We start from the raw sequence: 26,124 nt of genomic DNA on the forward strand, positions 1-26,124 counted from the left end.
AAATCAGAAATGTATTGAGGATTCTCAGTGTAAGAGAAAAGAGACATGAAACTGAATAAGGTAAGTAAAAATTCTGTAATTTTAAATTTGAATGGGAAATAACAGTATGAAGACCATTAAATAATGTCTAAATACCATTTCCCATTAAAACGAACTAGGGCTCCTTAGAGATAAGGCCGATTCAGTTCTTGGGCAGGGCAGTCAAATGGTTGATGAGGGACAATTTTTCTTTAATTCATCTAATAAAAGGAATTACAAAATTTGAAAAGCAACATTTTGCACCTTGTAAACAAAAAACAATCATTGGTAACTAGAATCTTAGCTAGTAAATAGTTTATTTCATTTTATTATTCACTCATATTCCTATATATATGTATTCAAATTTTTCCATAATAAAAAATTATTTGAACACATTATTTTACAAATGTCACTTTCTTTCTAAGAAAGCTTAGAACCATTTCAGTACTCCATACTTAAACTGATTTTTTTTTTTTTTCTTGTGTTAGTTCTTTCTTGTTCCTAGAGAGGTAGGAGAAATGCCAATTAATTCATGGCTCTTTTTCTGGTCTGGACAGCCTCACAGAACTAAGCCTTCAAGTGGGTTGGTTTTTGGCCCCTGGCAGTGGCATGCAAGATAAATAATGAAACTAAATTCAGATCTCACAGAACCTCAGTTATTGGGCTTTATTGAGTTTCTGTTATTTGACATTTAGATCCCCAGATATTTACTTTTGAAGTGCAAATACAAACCGATAAGCCCTGTGTCCGTTAAGCATTATGGCGCTCTGCTATGTGGAATATAGATCAAATATGGATATAGATACAGATAGGGGGAGAGAGGCAGAGAGGTGAATATATATTATGTTAAATATATGTATGTCTTTAAATATTTGTACATACACACAAGGTATGTATATGTTCCCTGTAGCCTATCATGATCCTTAAAGACCTGAATGGTTTTATGAAGTTGCTGATCCTGTCTTCTATTTTGAAGACTACTAAAAAATGGGATTAATTTCCCACTCTTAGACATATATCTGGACAAAACTAAAATTCAAAAAATACTGCACTCCTATGTTCATAGTAGCACTATTCACAATAGCCAAGACATGGAAACAACCTAAATGTCCATTGGCAGATGAATGGATAAATAAGATGTGGTACATATATATACAATGGAATATTACTCAGCCATAAAAAAGAATAATGCCATTTGCAGCAACATGGATGGACCTATAGATTACCCTACTAAGTGAAGTAAGTCAGACAGGGAAAGACAAATACCATAAAGATACCACTTATATGTGGAATCTAAAATATGACACAAATGAACATATCTACAAAACAGAAACAGACTCAGGCATAGAGAACAGACTTGTGGTTGCCAAGGCGTGGGGGAGGGATGGAGTGGGAGTTCTGGGTTAGCAGATGCAAACTATTATATATAGAATGGATAAACAACAAGGTCCTACTGAACCGCACAGGAACTATATTCAATAGCCTGTGCTAAACCATAATAGAAAAGAATGTAAAAAAGAATGTATATACGTATAACTGAATCACTTTGCTGTCTAGTAGAAATTAACACAACACTAAATCAACTATGCTTAAATAAAAAAGTTGCAACAACAAAAAATAGATTAATTTTTTTAAATGGGTGATTTGGGTAATATGTGAGAGAAGATTTTGACAATTGACATAAGACAACGGTGGACGGAGGCTGATTCCGAAATTTAGAAATTTCCATATTTGAATATTCTCACGAAGAGAAGGGATAGCTGCATGGCCTGGAAATTGCACTCAAGAGCTGGTTGACAGTTTAAACCAGATTACGTAGAGATACTAAGCCCCAGATAGTGGAAGAGGGCTACCATCTTTTGCATAAGTAAGAGTCTCCCAGACCCAGGCAAAGTGGAAATGGGTCCCAGGCAGAGGGACCCACCTTGGGTGAAGTAACGAAGTTATAAAGGGTCAAAGGGCGAGAGGTTTTATACCAACGGGTGAGGTCGGCGCGCCTAAGGTTGAGGCGTGGAGTAAGGGGAGCAGTGATTGTCGGCTGGAACCTCAAGCTCAACTGGGAACCACGCTCAATCGGGCCATCTCTCAGTTCTGTCCCCGTCTCTGGAGGCCTCTCCACCGGGGTTGCGGGGTCTGGGGGGGGATGGAGGCGGCAACAGGGGGTGGGGGAAGGGAGGGAGCGGAGGCGGGGCGGGGCGGGGCGGGGAGCTGGGGACGGACACGCCGGCGTCACCCTGCGGCGCGTCACGTGCGGCGTCGGCAGCCATGGCGGGAAGCGAGCGGCGCAGCGGAGGCGTCACCCGTCAGCCTCACCACAGCGACTGGGGCCTCCTGGAGGCTGCCTTCCTCAGCGGCTGGAGGAACTTCTGGCAGTCGGTGGGCAAGGAGAGGGCGGCTCCGAGGTCCTCCCCGGAGGAGGCGGACGAGGAGGCCAGCTCGCTAACGCGGCTGCCGGTGAGCGTCGGCCGCCACCCGCGGAGGACCGCGGGCAGGGCCGGGAGGGGCGCTCGCCGGGGCGGCCTCTGGGGGCCGCGGCGGCGGGGCGGGGGGAGCCTCCCTGGGCTCGGCCTGTGTCTGGCCCCGTCCCTGCAGCCATTCCGGGCAGTGTCATCACCTGGGGGCAGCAGTTGAGCAGAAACGCCTTGGCGTTGACCCGTGGTGCCCCGCAGCTGGGCCGAAGGTCGCCCCGAAACTCACCTGCAGGTTGTGCCCTGGCAAGCAGCCAGGTCACCCTCCGGTCTTCTACCCCCAAAACAGGTCTAGGGACTGGGGCACCCTGAACATCAGGTTAAGGAAACGCGGAGACCATGCCAGACGTTCTGGAAATCATGGAAAGCGTCCAGTGTCTTGTGTTCTCAGCATCTATCATCCCAGCTTCCATGTACCGAAACACCTGGCGGTCCCGCAAAACACGCACTCTCCTAGGATTTTGCGACTGTTATCTTACCTGTATTTCAAGTGACAAAACTGACAATTGAAAGTAAATGACTAGGGATTTCCCTGGCGGTCCAGTGGTTAAGACTTCACTTTCCACTGCAGGGGGTGCAGGTGGATCCCTGGTGGGGAGCTAAGATCCCACATGCCTCTGGCCAAAAAACCAAAACATAAACAGAAGCAGTATGGTAACAAATTCAATAAAGACTTTAAATATGGTACACATCAAAAATGCGGGAAAGTAAATGACTAAGTTACAAGGGCCTCAAGTTACAGCAGGCCACGAGAATTACACACATTTTTCATTGTTAAACTTTTCAGGTAGATAGGAAAACGGAGAGAGGAGAATTTCTTAGAAATTATTAAAATGCTGTATCTCAGCTGGACTGTTGACTCTCTGAGGTCCATCAGAAATTAAAAAACTGCAGGCTTAGGTTGCCTCCATAGTTCTCCTTGCAGAGGTTCTCTGAAATAACAGATTTTACAGAAGAACTCAGGTGACAGATTTACTCTTTGATTTGATGTAATGATAAAATCAGAAGTTTGTCCGCTTGATAAAGATTTTATTTTGAAGAATAAATTATTTCATTAAGCAGTTCATTCAAATAAATGGTGGGGCAGAATATCCATAAGGAAAAATTAAATGAAGTGCTTATTTTACTTGAAAAATACCAGAACAATGGGAGGTATTTCAGGAATGTTTCGATGTGTCAAAAATGAAATGTTCATTATGATTCTGTCCTGAGACAGGAAATAACTTCAGCATGATAGATTTCATCATTAAAAATAATGACTGTTGAATTCCCTGGTGGTCCAGTGGTTAAGACTGTGCTTCCACTGCAAGGGGCACAGGTTCCATCCGTGGTCAGGGAAGTTCCACATGCCGTTGCAAAAAAAAAAAAAAGACTGTTAAGTTGATTTTTTGTTATTTAGTATAAAAACTGTTAATTTTGTAATTTATCAGATTTAATTATTCAAATGATACACTGTTCAGTTGACCTTTGGTTTCCTAGTATAATATAATTATTTATTTGTAATTATTTATTTATTTTTTTAATATAAATTTATTTATTTCTGGCTGCATTGGGTCTTCATTGCTGTGCGTGGGCTTTCTCTAGTTGCGGTGAGCGGGGGCTACTCTTCATTGAGGTGCGCGCGCTTCTCATTGCGGTGGCTTCTCCTGTTGCGGAGCACGGGCTTTAGGAGTGACGGCTTCAGTAGTTGTGGCTTGCAGGCTCTAGAGTGCAGGCTCAGTAGTTGTAGCGCACGGGCTTAGTTGCTCCGCGGCATGTGGCATCTTCCAGGACCAGGGCTCGAACCCGTGTTCCCAGCATTGGCAGGCGGATTCTTAACCACTGCGCCGACAGGGAAGTCCCTGTAATTTATTATTTTTAAAAGTCCCTGTAATGTATTATTTAAAAAAACTTTTTACCAAGATAAATTATTCATTCCTTTAACCTACTTGCTGCTTCCCTCTGTTTCAGATTGATGTACAGCTATATATTTTGTCATTTCTTTCACCTCATGATCTATGTCATTTGGGAAGTACAAGTCATTATTGGAATGAAACCGTACGAGATGCAATTCTGTGGAGATATTTTCTGTTGCGGGATCTTCCTTCTTGGTCTTCTGTTGACTGGAAGTCTCTTCCAGATCTAGAAATCTTAAAAAAGCCTATATCTGAGGTCACTGATGGTGCATTTTTTGACTACATGGCAGTGTAAGTATCTAGTTTTATGAATTAAAAAGAAGATATTAAATTTGACTATATTACAAGTCAGTAGTCTAAGTTAGTCTTGGCCCTCCTACTAATTCGTTGCATGAATTTTGAGTCTGAGTGTCCTTTTGTAAAAATTGGGGGTTAGGTAAAATAACTTCCTTCATAGAACCCTTTTAGCGTTCACATTTTGTTATTTCCCTGTAGTACCTAAGTAGAGTATTTGAATAATTATAGATAGTTTATATGGCAAGAAGTAAAACACTTCTTAAAATTTTCATTATCTTTAGAACACTTGTCATTTTGTTAAAATAAATACTTTTCCATGTCCAGAGAAGGAAAGGCCAGAGTTCAGACAGGAGTTCTTTTGCATGGAAGAAAACCATTCTTAAGTTTATGGGAAATAAGATTTTGTTATCACCCAAATGCATTGACATTTTCGAATATCATGTATTAGAATTAATTTTGTTGAGCAACTATAGTGTATTGGATTCTATGATGAATGTTTTATGTATGTTTACTTATTTAATTCTCACGCAATAAGAAGGTATTTTCCTTGTGTTATGGATGTGGAGTGAAGATTCTGCATGGTTATGGATTTGTCTAAGGTCGCATAATTTGTAAGGGACTGTAATGTCGTTAGTTCTGGATATAACCTGTTTTATTAAGAGCCCCAAATTTAAGGCATTGTAAGTAAAATTTAAAGAATATTTGTGCGTTAGGTAAGAATTGTTTTCCTGTGGTAGATTTAATAGCTACATGTGGGACTTTTTTTCATATTTTAAGTTATTCAGAATCTTTCCTTATTCCAATACAGATGCCATTACATCAAGTCTTGTGAGACTACTTGATTAAAATATACATGTATGTAATTTTAACAAGTGCTACTGTACTCTCACTTGCTAGTGTTACCTCTTCATTGTCCCACAGCCAACCATAACATCAAGTGTTTCTGTGTGCTGTGGAACCACATTTTCCTAGGGATAGTAATAATCGTAATAACGACCATTTGTGATCATATAAATTATTTCTGATCCTTACGACCCTGGATTGATTGTTATTGTTCAAATAATGCAGATGAAAAAACTGAAGTTTAGACTATAAGTGGCTTATATGACTAATTAAAGTGGTGAGGCTTGGCCAGATCTACATAGCTGCAAAGTTCTTTTTTTTTTCCTTCTTGAATTACAAGGTTCCCAAGTAAAGATGATTGTCTTGTAACGTTAGTTGTTGTCTTAACCAGCTCGATTTAAAGGACTTTAGGTTTTATTTTGATTTGAGTAACTTTGTTTTAATTTTTGATAACATGTTGAATTGCTAGTTTAGAAATTTATAGCTATTGAAAAAGTTGAGTCGTTTCTTTCACATGATTCTTAGTTTGCCAGGTTACCTATAAGGAACATTTGAGCTGCCCTGTGATTAATACTTATTGAACTGTTACTGTTAATAGAAGTACCCTAAGAAATTTGGTTATATTGGTAGCTTCAGTAATTTTTTTTTCTTTTTTATCTCTAGGGACATTTATACTAACTATGTAGTTTATGTTTAGTACAGGGTTTCTCAGTCTTGGCACTATTGACATTTTGGACCAGATGTTATGGGAACTGTCTTTTGTGTGCATTGTACGATGTTTAACAGCATCCCTGGACTCTAGACCTTAGGAAATGTTCCCTGGGGGTGCAAAATCTCCCCAGGTTGAGAATCACTGCTTTATGTAGTGAATTTTAAGCATTGAAACACGTGTTAGACCAAGTGTTTCATGAGAGAATCTAAATGAAAAATTAGAAAGTAAGTAACTGATTCCCAAGGAAGACCTCCTCAGCTACTAGACCACTACTACTCCCATAGCATCTTGTGCTTTTTTCTGTCATGGAACTCGGCATACGTATTATAATGGTGCCTGTCCTCCACTGCCCTTCATGAGGATTGGGACTGTATAATCATTATATCCCTTTTGTCTAGCAAGTTCTCAATACATTGTATATTGTTTAATGAATAACTGGCTAAGTGTTTGTGTTAATTTTCTAATTGTGACAATTTTATACAGCTATAAAATGTGCTGTCCATATGCAAGAAGAGCCTCAAAATCTAGCCGTCCTATGTATGGAGCTGTCACCTCATTTTTACACTCATTGATCATTCAGAATGAACCACGATTTGCCATGTTTGGACCAGGTTTGGAAGAACTAAATACATCTTTGGTGTTGAGCTTGATGTCTTCCGAGGAGCTTTGCCCAACAGCTGGTTTGCCTCAGAGGCAGATTGATGGTAATTTTCATGTTAATCTACAGTACATAATAATTCAAACACTTTGAGCTTGACTCTAATGTTAAATAGAAAGAAATTAGTTTTTAAATTAATTAACTCTTTGTTGTAATGAAATATACTAATTTGGTGCATGGGAGCCCTCAGGTCTCTATGGACTGAAAGAATTAATTTACTTTTTATAAGAGGTAAGCTTTCTCTTACTTTCTCAGTCCAGAATATGAGATTATGTGAAAGCAAATTGTATGTTGTCAAAATGTTATATTTGTTTGCTATAAAGCAGAAACTAACACACCACTGTAAAGCAATTATACTCCAATAAAGATGTTATAAAAAAGTTATATTTGTACATTTACCATATTTTAAAAGAATGTTAACAGCAAAATCCATTCAGCACCTACTATATGCAGAGTACTTTGATATATATTGGAATTTCAAAAAAGAGCTAAATTATCACCTTACCTTTATTTCTATGATAAACAATAGCAACAACAGCCATGTAGTTAGTTTCGTAAGCAGGATGTATAATAAACATGCATAACAGTGTAAACTAGCTTGTGCTTTACTTAATTCATTTATTGAGAGTACCTATTAGATACTAAAGATGCAGAGATTTAAAACAAACAACATCAGAAATCTCCTGTTTGCCCTGAAAGGTACTTGGTCTAAAGGAGGGCAGAGACATGTATACAGGTGATTAGAATGTGGTGTAATTAGCTCCTGTGTAGAAAGGTAAGGGTCAGAGAAGGCTCTGCATTGAACCTGATGCCTTACATGAGTCAATAGGATAAGTAGGGGTAGGCCATCAAAAAAAAGGGTAAAATATTCTAAGCAGTGAGAACTACATTTCTAAAATCCCAGAGTTCTGAGTGTGCATGACACACTTGAAGTAGCTTTGTGTGTCCAGAGTGGGGCCAGGTGAGAAGACGCTTGTATGTCAAGCATTTGTTGAAGGATTTTAAGCAGAGAAGTAAGATGATCAAGATGGCATTTTGGATAGATCACTCTGGCTCCTGAGTGGAGAACTGATTAGAAGTTAAGAAACCACTACAATATTGTGATAAAAATATGAAGGATATAGAATTGACTCAATGTGTGTTAGCAGTAATACGGATAATTCCTGGTTTTTGGTCTGATTTTCATATTGGATGATGGTGCCATTCACTAGGTTAAGGAAACACAGGAGGAAGAGAAACTTTTGATACAAGTAGAGATGCCTGCTATAAGCTAGCCACTTGAATGGAAGCTCCATTAGGGCAGAAATCTTGTCAGCTTTATTCTTAGCTGTGGTGCCAGGCACATAGTAGGCATTCAATATACATTTGATGAGTGAATGAACGAATGAGTTTATGGATTACTTTATGCATCCATATCTCAAGAGAAAGATCTGGGCTAGAAATGAAGATTTGGGAATCATATGAAGTCCACATGGACTTGGAAGTTTCTGACGATAGAGAGGAATATTGTAAGCTAGGTGCTGAAATCATCAGTGAACGTTTGGAGGAAGGGGTTATCAAAAGGAGATTCATAAATGACAAGGTTAAGGACAGGAGATGGTATTACAGCTAAATGGTGTGTGTGTCTCAGAGAGATGGAGTTTTTTCAAGAGGGTTGGTGAGTAATGGTTAAGACATGGCATTGAGGAGTAAAGAGACCATTCACCTCATCTCTTTACCCTGAGATGTGAGAGAATAGGTAACTTTGTTACTTGAGACCCCACTGTTAAGAGAAGTGGCACCTAGGGACAGGCTAGTTTCAGGTAGGGCCATGAGGTGGAAGGAACCCTTCAAGAAGAGGTTGGGGATATGGGGAAATTTGCTGATAGTGAAATGACAATTTCATTCTCCAGACAGCAGCTGGAGTGATTGTTTGAAATTGCCCATCTAATTGTGCCTCAGATCCTGCAAGGTCAGGGAAGAGTGGAGGGATGAGTCATTGGCAAGGTGGGGCAAAACAACATGAGAATCATACTGGGCTGAGGTTAGATGTGTTGAGAGGGTAATTTCTGGAAGTTAAACTGATGTAAACAAAGATTAGAGACATGGTAGAATTTGTTTCTGTGATCTCTCTGGGGAGGCCCCTGGTGGCGGGAGGACTAGGGCCACTTTGCCTGGGATGCTTGCAGTCCCAGCCACCAAGATCTCTATATATGTGTTGCCCAGAATGGTGACATAAGATGGCACGGCGTAGCTGCTTTAAATACCTAGAGTGGTTATGCAGGGATTAAGGATATGAAAGATGGAGTTGTCCTAATGAGGTAAGTAGAGGCCAGATTATATTAAAATTTTGTTTATCTGAAGAGCAGGGGCTTTGAAGGGAAGAGATGTAATTAAAAGCATTTTAAAGCAATCTCTCCAGCTGCTGTCATAAGAATGGATAGTAGGGGGCAGAAGTGGATTTAGGAGACTAGTTAGAAATGATTACAGAAGTACAGGTGAGAGATAATAATTTAAACTAAAAGGTGGGGGTGAGGATGGAGAGAAGTAGACAGATCTAAGAGGACATTTATATAGTAAAAAGAGGTAAAGCCAAGGAAGAGGAAAAGGATCTTTCCAGGAGGCAAGAGGAGAATCAGCCCCGTAGTGTTAACACAGCCAAAGGAGGGAAGGAGTTAAGAAAGAAGGACAAATGACAATGTTGAATAATTTAGGTATAAAATAGTAAGAAGCGGGCTTCCCTGGTGGCGCAGTGGTTGGGGGTCCGCCTGCCGATGCAGGGGAAGCGGGTTCGTGCCCCGGTCCGGGAGGATCCCGCATGCCGCGTAGTGGCTGGGCCCGTGAGCCATGGCTGCTAAGCCTGTGTGTCCGGAGCCTGTGCTCCGCAACGGGAGAGGCCACGGCGGTGAGAGGGACGCGTACCGCAAAAAAAAAAAAAAAAAAAAAAAAATAGTAAGAAGCTAGTGTTTAGCACCTGTTACTTACCAGTCACTCCGTAGGTGTTTTACATATGTGATCTCATTTAATGCTTACAATAACCCTAAAAAGTGTGTATTATTTCTATATTTTGATGTCAAAGCAGGCTCACAGAAACATGGGCATATGTGGCAAATTCAGGATTCTAGCCCAAGTCCAATTCAAAATTTCAGTGTCTGCCATATTTCCTCAGTTTTCTAAGGTGCCATGAATTTAAAAACAGCTTTTCAGAGTGGGGAAAAAAAGCCATTTGGTTGAATGTGTACGTGGAGTATAAGACTAATGAGAAACATAAAAGAAGTGAAACTAAGCCTTAGTATTGAGGATAAATAGTAGTAGCTGTTGCGATGCAGCTGCTACTGAGAGGATGATGATAAAGTTAATGATGATAGTGATGATGGTATGAAAAGGAATGTTAGGGCTTCCCTGGTGGCGCAGCGGTTGAGAGTCCGCCTGCCGACGCAGGGGACACGGGTTCGTGCTCCGGTCCGGGAGGATCCCACATGCCGCGGAGCGGCTGGGCCCGTGAGCCATGGCCGCTGAGCCTGCGCATCTGGAGCCTGCGCATCCGGAGCCTGTGCTCCGCAACGGGAGAGGCCGCAGCAGTGGGAGACCTGCGTACCGCAAAAAAAAAAAAAAAAAAAAAAAAAAGGAATGTTAAAGTCTAGCAGTTTTTTCTTCTATATCCATAGTTTATTACTATGTGAATGAAAATTGCTTACGGCATCTTTTCTTCAACACAAACATTTCATTTTATTCCAAAGCTATATGTATCACTTGTCATAGTTTTTCATTTACTCTTTTTACTTATACCAGGTAATTTTTTTCATTCTCATCTTTTGCTGTCTTTATTAATGACTTTTTTTGATAACTGTAATTTTCTCCTTTAGGTATTGGATCAGGAGTCAGTTTTCAGTTGAGCAACCAACATAAATTCAACATCCTAATATTATATTCAACTACAAGGTAAGGCTACCTACTTGGCAACCTATCTGAGACATCAGTAATGGAATATTTTAGGGGGGTGAAGTCTGTTTAGTGTCTGCTTATGTTCTGTATTTACATTTTTCTTATAGAAAGGAAAGAGATAGAGCAAGAGAAGAACATACAAGTGCAGTTAACAAGATGTTCAGTATACAGAATGAAGGGGATGATCAACAGGGAAGCCGGTACAGTGTAATTCCACAAATTCAGAAGGTGTGTGAAGTTGTTGATGGGTTCATCTATGTTGCAAATGCTGAAGCTCATAAAAGTAAGTATTATTTTCCTTTTAAAAGTGCCTTCTTTGCAAAGCAAATAAGAAAGTATGTTTTTAGGCTTTACTGTGGCTTGTTAAGAATATCATGGCTAATTTTATCAATGTGATTCTGTTATTACTGTTAATATTGGATTCCCAAAACTTGATGTGCATTAGGATCACTGAGGGATCTTGTTAAAAACGCAGCTGCCTGATTCCTACCCTGGTGGATTATGACTCATAGATTTGGGTTGTGTTTTGGGCATCTGTTTTTTTAACAAGCTTTACAGAATTCTGATGCACACCGAAGTTTGATACTATAACTACATAGTGTTTTTTTGTTGTTGTATGCTTCTACACTTTTTGTTATTGGTGTTTTGTCTGCTTTTGGCCCTATTCAAATAATTTATGCAGGTAAATGAAAAATTTTACCTTTATTTTAATTATCCAGATAGTAGAGAGATGTGTGGGGTGGAGTGTTTACTTTAAGTAGATTAGTTAAGAACACTATCCATATATTCTGAATAATTGCCATTCACAGTGTGATAAATAGCATGAAAATAGAATATTATTGGGCCACAAGCCAGTATTGTAATTTCTTTCCCAAATCCTCTGTGAATAAGATAGGGTATAAATATACAATATATTATTCTCACTCGGAAGAAGATAGCAGCATCCCACTGCTGAAAGAATTTACAGTTTATGGTGCACTGAAATTAACTATAGCAACAAAAGGCAAATGCAGCTCAATTACTGACTAGCTGGACTCATCCCACTGCATTAATGGCCTAACAGAAGAATCGTGTCCATTTCTAGAAGTAAATCCTTTACCTCAGTCTCTTCTGTTCTTCCACATAAAACATCTGGTGTTAAATTAAAAATTATAAGATACAAAAAAATATCAAAATGAAATGACCCATTGTCAAGTGATAAAGCATTCAATGGAATTAGACACAGAGATGGCCTGGATGTTAGCCCTCTCAGAAAGAGACATTAAAAGAACTATGATTAATATGTTAAAGAATCTAGTGGAAAAGATGGACAATATATGTGAACAAATAGGGATTTTCAGCAGAGAGAAGGAAGCTATGAAAAAGTAAAATGGGAATGCTAAATATGAAAAATATGATAACAGGTGAACAGTTCCTTCAGTGGACATATTAACAAAGGAAACCTTTTGTGAATGTGAAGATAGATCAATTGAAATTACCCAAATTAAAACAAAAAGAGAAAAAAGAGTAGGGGTGGAGGACAAAACATTCAAGAGCTGGGGGAACCTATTAAGTGATCTAACTCAGGGGTTGGCATTTTCTTAAAGGTCCATATAGTAAATATTTTAGACATGTGAGCCATACAGTATGTCACAGTTACTCACCTCTGCTATTATAGTGCAAAAGTAGCCATAGACAGTTTGCAAATGAATGGACATGGCTGTTTCACAAAGAAATTTATTTATAAAAACAGATCTTCAGAGTGTGGTATGCTGACCCCTGATTCAATTTATATGTGATTGGAGTCCCAAAACATGAAAGGAGTAAGAACAGGGAAAAAGAAATTTCTGAACAGATAATGACCAAAACTATTTCAAAATTACTGAAAGAGAATAAACCACAGATCCAAGATTCACAAAGAACTCCAAACCTGATAAATAAAAAATACAGATACATCATAGCCAAACTGATGAAAACCAAAGGTAAAGAGAATATCTTGAAGGCAACCAGAGCAAAACAAAACATACATATAGAGGGCCAAAGATAAGGACAGAGACTTTCTGACAGAATTTTGCTGTAAGCCAGAAGGTAATGAAGGGAAATCTTTATAGTATTCAAGGGGGAGGAAATCTAATACCCAGCAAACACATCTTTCAGAAATGAAGGCAAAATCAACACTTTTTTCAGACAAACAAAATCTGAGAACGTTCAGTCAGCAGATTTGTATAATGAGAAATATTAAAGGAAACTCTTCAGGCAGAAGAATATGATACCAGGTAGAAAACTGCATCTACAAAAAGAAATGAAGAACCTTGGGATATAAACAATATAGCTATACATAAAATATTTTTTTCTAATTTTAATTTATTTATCATTATGTAAAGGATAAACAGTAACAATGTATTATGGGCTTATGATATTTTTTAAATAAAATATATTGTAACAATATTACACAGCATGGAAAGGCAGAAATGGAAATATAGTATTATGAGGTTCTATATGTGAAGTTATATAATACTTTTTAAAAGTAGACTGTTAGGGACTTTCCTGGTGGCACAGTGGTTAAGAATCCACCTGTCAATGCAGGGGACATGGGTTCGAGCCATGGGCTGGGAAGATCCCACATGCCATGGAGCAACTGAGCCCGTGTGCCACAACTACTGAGGCTGCGCTCTAGAGCCCACGAGCCACAACTACTGAGCCCATGTGCCACAACTACTGAAGTCCACGTGCCTAGAGCCCATGCTCTGCAACAAGAGAAGCCACCACAATGAGAAGCCTGCACACCGCAACGAAGAGTAGCCCCCGCTCGCCACAACTAGGGAAAGCCTGCACGCAGCAACGAAGACCCAAATGCAGTCAAATAAATAAATAAAATAAAAACTAAACAAAGAAGTAGACTGTTGTAAGTTTAAAATATACATTGTAAATCCTTGAGCAACCACTAAAAAGAAGTGTAACAGAGGTATAGTTAAATAAGCCAGTAGTGAAGATAAAATGGAATCATTAAAAAAGTCAGTTCAAAAGAAGGCAGGAAAAGGAACAAAGAATAGATGGAACAAGTCAAAATTCAATAGGTATATGATAGATTTAAATGTACTGTGTTGATAATTACATTAAATGTTTATTTGTTTTCTATTAATATGTAACAAATTACTGCCAACCTAGTGGCTTAAAACAACATCTGTTTATTAGCTCAGAGTTCTCTATGTCTGAAGTCTTGAGCACAGCATGGCTGGGTTCTCAGCCTAGGTCTCAGAGGCTGAAATTAGGGTGTCAGATGGGTTACATCCCTTTCTGGAGGCTCTAGGGAAAAATCTGCTTTCTAGCTCACTCAGTTATTGGCTGAATTCAGCTCCTTACTGTTGTATGGCTGAGATCCCTGTTTCCTTGCTGGCTGTCAGCTTGGGGCAGCTCTCAGCTTCACAGGCCATCGTCATTCCTTGTCATGTGACTCCCTCTGTCTTCAAATCCAGCAATGGAGAGTCTCTCTCACTAGGTAGAATCTCATCTGTTTTAAGGGATCACCTGATTAGGTTAGGCTCACTGAGTTTAATCGCCCTTTCTTGAAGTCAGCTGTGTCTTATAGTATAGCCTAATCATGTCAGTGATAATCCCACTGTATTAACAGATTCCTCCCACACTCAGAGGAGAAGGGGTTATACTGGGGTATGAGTCATTGGGGTCATTTTAGAATTCTGCCTACCACAAAATGTCAGTGATTTACACTCCAATGAAAGGCAGAGATTTTCAGTTTGGATAAAAAAGCTAGGCTCAATTATATGTTTAAATTTTGGAAACTATGGCCTTTGAAAGAAAGGATAGTGACAGCTACAGAATTTGTGAGAGGAAAATATCTATATCAAAGTATTTTTGCTTTTAAACCATAGAAACATCTGAGTGGTACTGTTTTTGTGCTCTCTGATTTCACCTAAATTCTTGTCCTTGCAAGGCTGATTAATGTAGTTTTACGAAAGATCAGTAAATGAACACAGCAATAGAGGCAGTTTGTTATGTTTGGATCCTGGTAATTTTTTGCTTCCCTTGTTTTGTTAGTTTTTAATTTTATTATTTTTTAAGTCATTACAAGTAATGCAAATTAAGGGTTTTGACTACATTCCTTAGGACATGAATGGCAAGATGAATTTTCTCGTATTATGGCAATGACAGATCCAGCTTTTGGATCTGCAAGAAGACCAATGCTGGTTTTATCTTGTATTTCTCAAGCTAATGTAAAAAGAATGCCCTGTTTTTATTTGGCCCATGAGCTGCGTCTGAATCATCTAAGCCACCCATGGATGGTAAGGTACAATTTTCTCTGGTGAGAAAAATCTCATTTTATTTTTCACTCTACTTTCTAATTGATTTTTATTTTTAAAATTCTTTTCTACTCATTCTCTTTAATAAAATAACATTCTAAAAGTCAGTTTTAGTAGCTTAATTTGTGGGAGATATTTGGTATCAAAGCTGACCTCTGAGATAAGTAATAAACCTCATATTGGTAGTAATTATAAGACAGAAGAGAAGATGATATTTTATAATCTAAGCTCTCTAGAAGACCAAACTTGAGTGACTCACCCAAAGTCTATTGGGATCTTTTTAGTCCTGTTCTTTTTTGAGTGTCCAGGAAAATGTCCCACTTAATTATAAGATTTTTCACTCAGTTTCTTATTGACAGTAATCTCTTTTATTTGCTCATAGGTCCAGGATACAGAGGCTGAAACTTTAACTGGTTTTTTGAATGGCATTCAGTGGATTCTTGAAGAAGTAGAATCTAAGCATGCAAGATGATCCTCCTTTTAGACCTTGGGAACTGAAAGAAAGCATTTGGAACTTGTTACTAAGGTCGTGATGTGGATATTTGCTCAAGTCAGCTCATTCTGCCCTGCCTTTTTGCAGGTAGGGTTTATATTGGACAGCTGTAGCTACTCTATTTTTTAATATAATTTTTACTTTTTACCTTAATTACAAGAAAAAAGTTTCAGTGCTAGCATTTGGCCCCAAAATGAACCTTTTAATATTTTAAAATAACTTATATATACATATATATATATTTTTTAATATTAAATTCTGGAAAAACAAGTTTATGCCTCTCTCATTCTTTGTGGTTTCTCTTCTTTTCGTTTCAAAGATTGCTATAGTGGGGAATAGCAAATTTACTAAGCTTTCAATAGGTTATTTTCAAAGGTCCTTAACTGGTTATCAAAAAATAAGTTTCTATCTATTTTTAATAAATGTACTATTTAAAACTGAATATTCACTGGAATTTCATTTACTATTATGGCCATACAACTTCTGTTTCTTTTCTGAAACAGTAGGAATTAACTTTGTATCATATTCAATACTAATTCAGTGAAAATAACTGGAAATTCTTGCTCTTTTCAAATAACTTTGAAAGCTCATGAGGTGCTAAAGCCAAATTTTATTCCTTACTCATAGAGGAAATATTCCAGAGACGCTCATGATCATATGACCTCCTATTCACTAATTGCTTGCACTTTGCAGAGGAAACATTACCGTCCTCCTATCTCGTTGGAATTGAAGAATTTTTAAATTATAATTTAAAAAGCATAATATTCTTAGTGGTGCTGCACCCAAGATACAGCCTCCATCCTGTGAGCAGGTGCCGTTTCAAAGAAAGTAGCTGTCACATCTTGGGTGCACTTATCCAGAACTTAGCTTCAGCACTTGTATAGTTGGGGGCAGAGTGAGAAATGCCGACATTCTGCTCCTCCTAGGAAGGTTGCCCTCTGACTCGGAGAGAGAGTGCTGTTTCCTCGGCTGCCCCAGTCTAGAATGGAGTTTCTTCTTTCTGAGCTGGAGGAGGGAAGGAGGGGAGTGGGTCTTGGTTCAAATCCCACAGACTCTTACTGAGTTTTAGTATATATATATATTTGAATAAATGTTTCTTCATTTGCTGTATGCTCTTAGGACCATTTACAGAGATTTTAATGATTTTTTTGGTAGTCCATTTTTGTCTTTATTTTATTTTATTTTTTAATGATTTTAAAAACTTAATTTTCTCCAGTTTCTCTAGGGAGCCATTACATGGAACTCTTCATTCTGTTATGCCAAAAGTAGATCTACTCTCCCCTTTTTTTAATTATATGTAGTTATGTTACCTCATTCATTCCTGATGTTGGTAGTTTATGTCTTTTTTCTTCATGATCAGTCTGGCTAGAGTTTTATTGATTTTATTATTCTCAAGAACCAGCTTTAGGATTTATTGATTTATTCTATATTCTGTTTCATTGATTTATGCTCTAATCTCTATTTTTCTGCTTTTTAAATGTAAAAAAAATTTTTTAATTTCATCTTCCCTTTTTTAGATTATTAAGGTACAGACTTAGGTCACTGATTCTATTTCTTTTTTTTTTTTTTAACATCTTTATTGGAGTATAATTGCTTTACAATGGTGCGTTAGTTTCTGCTTTATAACAAAGTGAATCAGTCATACATAAACATATGTTCCCATATGTCTTCCCTCTTGCGTCTCCCTCCCTCCCACCCTCCCTATCCCACCCCTCCAGGCTGTCACAAAGCACCGAGCCAATATCCCTGTGCCATACAGCTGCTTCCCACTAGTTATTTACCTTACTACGTTTGTTAGTGTGTATATGTCCATGACTCTCTCTCGCCCTGTCACAGCTCACCCTTCCCCCTCCCCATAACCTCAAGTCCGTTCTCTAGGAGGTCTGCGTCTTTATTCCTGCCTTACCCCTAGGTTCTTCATGACATTTTTTTTCTTAAATTCCATATATATGTGTTAGCATAAGGTATTTGTCTTTTTCTTTCTGACTTACTTCACTCTGTATGACAGACTCTAGGTCTATCCACCTCATTACAAATAGCTCAATTTCGTTTCTTTTTATGGCTGAGTAATATTCCATTGTATATATGTGCCACATCTTCTTTATCCATTCATCCGTTGATGGGCACTTAGGTTGTTTCCATCTCCGGGCTATTGTAAATAGAGCTGCAATGAACATTTTGGTACATGACTCTTTTTTTTTTTTTTTTTTAACATCTTTATTGGAGTATAATTGCTTTACAATGGTATGTTAGTTTCAGCTTCACAACAAAATGAATCAGTTACATATATACATATATTCCCATATCGCTTCCCGCTTGCGTCTCCCTCCCTCCCACCCTCCCTATCCCACCCCTCCAGGTGGTCACAAAGCACCGAGCTGATCTCCCTGTGCTATGCGGCTGCTTCCCACTAGCTATCTACCTTACGTTTGGTAGTGTATATATGTCCATGCCTATTTATCGCTTTGTCACCGTTTACCCTTCCCCCTCCCCATAGCCTCAAGTCCATTCTCTAGTAAGTCTGTGTCTTTATTCCTGTTTCACCCCCTAGGTTTTTCATGACATTTTTTTTCTTAAATTCCATATATATGTGTTAGCATACGGTATTTGTCTCTCTCTTTCTGACTTACTTCACTCTGTATGACAGACTCTAGGTCTATCCACCTCATTACAAATAACTCAATTTCGTCTCTTTTTATGGCTGAGTAATATTCCATTGTATATATGTGCCACATCTTCTTTATCCATTCATCCGATGATGGACACTTAGGTTGTTTCCATCTCTGGGCTATTGTAAATAGAGCTGCAATGAACATTTTGGTACATGACTCTTTTTGAATTATGGTTTTCTTAGGGTATATGCCCAGTAGTGGGATTGCTGGATCATATGGTAGTTCTATTTGTAGCTTTTTAAGGAACCTCCATACTGTTCTCCACAGTGGCTGTATCAATTTACATTCCCACCAACAGTGTAAGAGGGTTCCCTTTTCTCCACACCCTCTCCAGCATTTATTGTTTCTAGATTTTTTTATGATGGCCATTCTGACTGGTGTGAGATGATATCTCATTGTAGTTTTGATTTGCATTTCTCTAATGATTAGTGATGTTGAGCATTCTTTCATGTGTTTGTTGGCACTCTGTATATCTTCTTTGGAGAAATGTCTATTTAGGTCTTCTGCCCATTTTTGGATTGGGTTGTTTGTTTTTTTGTTATTAAGATGCATGAGCTGCTTATAAATTTTGGAGATTAATCCTTTGTCAGTTGCTTCATTTGCAAATATTTTCTCCCATTCTGAGGGTTGTCTTTTGGTCTTGTTTATGGTTTCCTTTGCTGCGCAAAAGCTTTTAAGTTTCATTAGGTCCCATTTGTTTACTTTTGTTTTTATTTCCATTTCTCTAGGAGGTGGGTCAAAAAGGACCTTGCTGTGATTTATGTCATAGAGTGTTCTGCCTATGTTTTCCTCTAAGAGTTTGATAGTTTCTGGCCTTACATTTAGGTCTTTAATCCATTTTGAGCTTATTTTTGTGTATGGTGTTAGGGAGTGATCTAATCTCATACTTTTACATGTAGCTGTCCAGTTTTCCCAGCACCACTTATTGAATAGGCTGTCCTTTCTCCACTGTACATTTCTGCCTCCTTTGTCAAAGGTAAGGTGTCCATATGTGCGTGGGTTTATCTCTGGGCTTTCTATCCTGTTCCATTGATCTATATTTCTGTTTTTGTGCCAGTACCATACTGTCTTGATTACTGTAGCTTTGTAGTATAGTCTGAAGTCAGGGAGCCTGATTCCTCCAGCTCCGTTTTTCGTTCTCAAGATTGCTTTGGCTATTTGGGGTCTTTTGTGTTTCCATACAAATTGTGAAATTTTTTTGTTCTAGTTCTGTGAAAAATGCCCATGGTAGTTTGATAGGGATTGCATTGAATCTGTAGATTGCTTTGGGTAGTAGAGTCATTTTCACAATGTTGATTCTTCCAATCCAAGAACATGGTATATCTCTCCATCTATTTGTATCATCTTTAATTTCTTTCATCAGTGTCTTATAATTTTCTGCATACAGGTCTTTTGTCTCCTTAGGTAGGTTTATTCCTAGATATTTTATTCTTTTTGTTGCAGTGGTAACTGGGAGTGTTTTCTTGATTTCATTTTCAGATTTTTCATCATTAGTGTATAGGAATGCCAGAGATTTCTGTGCATTAATTTTGTATCCTGCTAATTTGCCAAATTCCTTGATTAGCTCTAGTAGTTTTCTGGTAGCATCTTTAGGATTCTCTATGTATAGTATCATGTCATCTGCAAACAGTGTCAGCTTTCCTTCTTTTCCGATTTGGATTCCTTTTCTTCTCTGATTGCTGTGGCTAAAACTTACAAAACTATGTTGAATAAGAGTGGTGAGAGTGGGCAACCTTGTCTTGTTCCTGATCTTAGTGGAAATGCTTTCAGTTTTTCACCATTGAGGACGATGTTGGCTGTGGCTTTCTCATATATGGCCCTTATTATGTTGAGGAAAGTTCCCGTTGTGCCTACTTTCTGCAGGGTTTTTATCATAAATGGGTGTTGAATTTTGTCGAAAGCTTTCTCTGCATCTATTGAGATGATCATATGGTTTTTCTCCTTCAATTTGTTAATATGGTTTATCACATTGATTGATTTGCGTATATTGAAGAATCCTTGCATTCCTGGAATAAACCGCACTTGATCATGGTGTATGATCCTTTTAATGTGCTGTTGGATTCTGTTTGCTCTCCTTCTCAAACTCTTCCAAAATATAGCAGAGGGAGGAACACTCCCAAACTCATTCTATGATGCCACCATCACCTTGATACCAAAACCAGACAAGGATGCCACAATGAAAGAAAACTACAGGCCAATGTCACTGATGAACATAGGTGCAAAAATCCTCAACAAAATATTATTTATTTTTTGGCCACACCATGCAGCTTGTGATTTTTTTCTAATCTGTCTAGTTTCTTATATCCTTTCATTTTTAAAAAATTTAATCATACTTTTTAGTTCTAAAATTTTCACTGTTTTAGAGCTTCCCTTTTTCTGCTAAAACTCTATCTCTTCATTCATTCTATCTTTTCCACTACATTCTTTAACATATTTAAATACTTTTTAATAATCATTTTAAACTAATTTCAACTTAGGTCATTTGTGAGCATACCATACCTCTATTAAGTATATTTTCTCTTGATTTGGGGCCCTATTTTTCCTATTTCTTTATATGTATCCTATTTTTAAAAAATATTTATTATAATTATTTTTTTATTTATTTTGGCTGCACCGGGTCTTAGTTGCGGCACGCGAGATCTTTAGTTGCGGCATGCAAACTTCTTAGTTGTGGTGTGTGAACTTTTAGCTGCGACATGCATGTGGGATCTAGTTCCCCAACCAGGGATTGAACCCGGATCTCCTGCATTGGGAGCACAGAGTCTTACCCACTGGACCACCAGGGAAATCTCTATATGTCTCCTGTTTTGAAAAATTATACACAGGGAGTTTTTCCTTAAGAGAATAGTAGATTGTGAAGTAGATAATACTTTTTATTTTGTCTTTTGTTTTTCAGGCAAGTTCAGCCATCCTTTCTTTTTTCATCATTCAGCTAGGTTGACTTGGAGCTGGACCATATCTTTATTTAACTTACTTCTTTTACAAATCAGATCATATCTCTTGTTTCCTTTTGTGCCAATCCCCAATATGTTATGCTACCACCAAGGAGCTGATCTTATTATATTATCACCTGGAAAGGGGTTGGGTTGCCTATATAGTCAGTTTCAGTTCATCTCTAGATGTAATTCCAGCAGGGTCCTGAAACCTAAGCACTGAACAAAAATGTAAGACATTTTTCTGCCCTCTTTGTCTCTTGCCAAAATTCCTGTGGGGGAGAATTGGTGGGCTCAACAACTTGTTTTCACATTTGGAGTTCTTTCATTTACAATATGTTGTGCCAGTCATTTTGTAATTAAAAGCGTCAGTGGTATTTTTCTCATCCAGCATAATCTCTCTTCCTATGACAGAGCTGGTATTCCATCCACAGATACCCAGAATAGGCAATTGGTCCCATAAAAGCAGTGTAGCTCTTTGATCACTAAAATAGCCTGATTCTCTTTGGAATTTAGTTTATTTAGATTTCTTTGTATCTTCTACTCTTTTCTGGCTTCAAGTATAATTTTCATTTTATCCTGTGTTTTCTTGCTGCAATAACAATCTTTCGTGACCTACATTCTGTCTGAAAACAAAACTTTTAGTGGTTTTTACGCTGTGTTTTAAACACCTTATCATCTATGGTCTCATATATTACAATGTTCATTTGTTAAAACATTTTTAAGATTATGTCTACACCCATTATCTGAATTATTATATGTTGTGAAAAGTTCTCACAGTCTCATTTTCCTCATGATTTTCATCATTATTTCATTTTTACTATATAGTATGATGACTTTTTACTGTTTTTTTTTCTTTTTTGATGGGGTTGTGTTTACGTTCATATTCTTTGATCCTTGGAATAAGTACTAAGCAAATTTGCATAACATACGAGATCTGATTCTTACTACCAGTCTCATCAAATTAAATTTCCTGTATTTAAAAATCTCTAGCTGCTTATTCTTTCTACACATCTGTATAAGAAGTTGTTAGAAGTAGCATGACTAAGTTATTATGTGCAAAGACCCTAAAACCAGATTGGTTTGGGTTCAAATCTTAACTTTATTATTTTATGATCTTGGGCAAGATTCTTATCTTCTATGTACCTGAGTTTCCCTAATTTAAAATGAAGATAAATAATAGTAGTACCTACCTCATAGGGTTCTTAAGAGTTTTAAATAAATTAAATATTCCTTTGCCAAATTTCTATTTTAACTAAAATTTCTATTTTAAACCTAATAGTTTGTATCTCTTAAGCCCCTCTTAAGCTGCTACCCCTATTATGCTCCTCCCCCCTTTCCTCTCCCCATTGGTAACCCTAGTTTGTTCTCTATATCTGTGAGTCTGCTTCTTTTTAAAATAATATACTATTAAATTAGAAATCTAGACTAATAATTTACTAAATGAAATAGAAAGTAGTAACTGGTAATAAATCATTTGCTACATTGTATGGACTAGTATTATTTCAACCTGATTTTTTGAGGTTATTTTTATGAACATTATTAGAACCATTTGAATTTTTTCTCCTTTGAGCTTTCTGTTCATGCCTTTTGCCCACTTTTATATCAAATTGTTCTTTTTTCCCCTCAAAATTTAAAGGGCTGGGTGTATCAGGGAGACAAATCTATGTCTATGATGTATGTTGGAAGTATTTTTTCCCCTGTTTATCATTTGTCTTCTGACTTTACTTATTGTATTTTGGATGTGCAAAGCTTTTAAAAAATGTAGTCTAATTTATTAACATTTTCTTTTGTTATATATATATTTTGGTAATAGTTAGAAATTCTTTACCAACACCCAGGTTATAAGGGAATTTACCCATATTTCTACTTGTATATACTTGTGTGGTTTCATATATTACACATAAATCTTGGATCCATTTGGAGTGTATTCAGGTATATTGTGAAGTGTGAATTCAATTTTGGCTTTCTCCAAATGAATATTTGATTGTTTCATCATACAGTTGACCCTTGAACAACATGGGGGATGCGGTGCTGACCATCCATGCAGTCAAAAATCCGTGTATTACTTATAGTCAGCTCTCTGTATACACTATTCCTCCAGTATCCACGATTCCACTTCCATGTAGTAGTAGTAAATACTTTTGAAAAAAAAATCTGCATATAAGTGGATCCATACAGTTCCAACCTGTGTTGTTCAAGGGTCAACTGTAATTTATTAAAAGTGACCATATTCCCCCCAGTGTTTTGAGATACCATCTTATTAGACACTAAATTTGTTCATGTAATCTAATTTAGCCTTGCTTTTCTGTTTCTGTGTTCCTGTTCTAATGCCACACTTGTTACACTTAAAGAGGGGTTTTAACATTTTTGAATATCTGATAGAGCTTGTCCTCCATCATTCCTCTTTTGAAAGGTTTTCTAATATATTCTTAAATATTTATTTTTCAATATGACCTATAATATCAACTTATTTAAAAATTTGTATTTTTTATTGGAAATACTATGTATACCCATGCATAAATATATTACACATATATATAATAACTTGGAGAGAAATTACGTAGTTAGGATGTTGAGTTGTCCCACCCAAGACAATGGATGTGCTTCCATTTATTCAAAACAGAAGTGTTTTCAAGTTTTCCTTATATACATATATTTTGCACATTTTTTGTTAAGTTTATTTTTAAGAATTTTATCTTTATTGTTCCTATTATAAATGGAGTGTTCCCTTAATGTTCTATATTATAGTTATTATTTGTATATGTGAAAGTTATTGATTTCTGTTTATTAAATTTATATCCTACTTTATAGTTTGATTTAGTTTTTTCGATTCCTTTGATTTTCTAGATATAAAGGCATCATCTGCAAATAGGGAGGTTTTACTTCTTATTTTACAGTGTTTAATCTTCTGTGTGATTTTGCTTTGCTAATACTTGTAGTATGTTAAAGAGTAGTGAGACAGTGAACCTCCTTTCTTGCCTTGTTCCTCATCCTGGTGGAAATGCCTCTAGTCAGAGGTTTCCCACTATGTAACATATTGGCTTTAGGAGTGATGGTTTAGTAATCATGTTAAGGAAGTATGAATTAAATACTATCTTACTAAGTGCTTTTTTAAAATGAGGGATGGGTGACAAATTTCATCAGAGGTCTTTTTAACACCTATGGTGATAATCATGGTATTTCTCCTTAAATTTTTAATAGGGTGAAATATGTTAGATTAATACTGAACCATTCTGACACTTCTGGGATAAATCTCTCTTGCCTCATATTGTATTATTTTCGTGTAGTGTTAAAATCTTTTGCTAATATTTGCTTAAAACATTTTACTATGAATGTATGTGAATTCATAAGAATTTTTGAAAGTGTGATATCTTTTTTTTTTTTTTTTTTTTTGCGTTGTATATGGGCCTCTCACTGTTGTGGCCTCTCCCGTTGTGGAGCACAGGCTCCAGACGCGCAGGCTCAGCGGCCATGGCTCACGGGCCCAGCCGCTCCGCGGCATGTGGAATCTTCCCGGACCGGGGCACGAACCTGTGTCCCCTGCGTCATCAGGCGGACTCTCAACCACTGCGCCACCAGGGAAGCCCAGAAAGTGTGATATCTTTATCAGGTTGAGGTATTAGTGTTACACTTGCTTCATAAAAATTATAAAGTTTTTCTTCTTTTTTCCATTCTCTGAAACAGTTCAGGTAATATTGGGAACACGTGGTTTTTAAAATTTTGGTAGAATTTATTCTCTGAAAACATCTGCTTCTGATTCCTTTATTACAGGATAGTTCTTTGATGACTTTCTCTATTCTATGGAAATTGCTTAATCTATCTCATCTATCTCTGTAGGGACCAATTTTTCCTAAGAAATTATTTATTGCATCTAGGTTTTCCAGTTTATTTGCATAGATATTATACTTATGATTTTTAAATAGATCCTGTTTCAGTGATTAATTCCTCTTGATCATTTCTTATTTTGTATTTGTGTGCTGTCTCCTTTGTATTATTACTTATTTTTCAAGAACTAGAGTTTTGATTTATTTTGTGCTTTGCTCTTCCCTTTTATACCTCATTAATTCTGCTGTTATTTTTCCCTTCTCTCTTCTACTTTCTTTCTTAGGAATTTGATTATTTTATCACTGCTTTTATTGTATTCCATAGATTCTTTAATGTGGTGTTTTTATATCATGATTCTTTAGAAATTCTGAAATTTTTATTTTCTTTTCCAAAGAACTGTTTAATAGAAAGTTTTAAAATTTTCATTGAAGAGTCTTTTTGTTTTCTGTTTTAATTAATTTCTAATTGTTGTTTTATAATCAGAGAATGTGGTATTAATTTTACTTTGTGAAACTTACAGAGGTTTTGTGATGACCTCATAGATGGTCAGATTTACTGAATGTGTCATGTACATTTGAGAAGGTATGTTCTTTTTGATAGGTGTCAGTAAGAGCTACTTTATTGATTACGTTATTTGGGTTGTATATATCTTAATTTTTTTTGTTCTTTTGATCTTTTTTGAGAGAGAGTGAAATATTGAAGTCACCTGTTATTACTGTATTCTGTCTATTTCTGCTTGCTTTATTAAGGAAGTTACTGTGTTATTTGGTGAAAATATATTCATAGCCATTTTTTCTTTACTGTGGATTGGATCCTTCAGTATTATCTAGTAAACTCTTTGTCTTAATTAATACTTTTAACCCTAAAGTCTCCCTTATGGAATATCAGGATTTTTTATTTACTTGTATTTACCTGGTCCAGCTTTTCTGAGTCACTTTGTTTTAAGTGAGTCTGTTTATTTAACAGTTGGGTTTGTTTAGCAGTTGGGTTTTGCTACATGAGCCAATTAGAAAATTTTTTTTATTTAATAGGACAGTTAAGTCCATTTTTATTGATTGATATGATTATTGCATATTATTTTAAGT

At 37.0% G+C, this 26,124-nt stretch overlaps 1 protein-coding gene across 10 annotated transcripts in view; it reads left to right on the forward strand.

Moving 5' to 3' along the window:
* The first annotated feature begins 2,266 nt into the window (after positions 1-2,266).
* Positions 2,267-26,124, forward strand: part of FBXO4 (F-box protein 4) — a 406,375-nt gene continuing 382,517 nt past the window's right edge. For 7 of the 10 annotated variants that reach the window (XR_010941939.1, XR_010941942.1, XR_010941944.1 and 4 more), the window contains exons 1-7: positions 2,267-2,472; positions 4,437-4,672; positions 6,717-6,937; positions 10,737-10,812; positions 10,923-11,098; positions 14,920-15,095; positions 15,496-15,693. Coding sequence is in view for 3 of the 10 variants with exons in the window: in XM_067730605.1 (XP_067586706.1) it covers positions 2,284-2,472; positions 4,437-4,672; positions 6,717-6,937; positions 10,737-10,812; positions 10,923-11,098; positions 14,920-15,095; positions 15,496-15,585 (1,164 nt within the window). In the remaining 7 variants the exon portion in view is untranslated. The other 3 variants (XM_067730605.1, XM_067730607.1, XM_067730606.1) reach the window with 3 other exon arrangements.

The sequence above is a fragment of the Pseudorca crassidens genome, chromosome 3, assembly GCF_039906515.1.
Source record: "Pseudorca crassidens isolate mPseCra1 chromosome 3, mPseCra1.hap1, whole genome shotgun sequence".
Lineage (NCBI taxonomy): Eukaryota > Metazoa > Chordata > Mammalia > Artiodactyla > Delphinidae > Pseudorca > Pseudorca crassidens.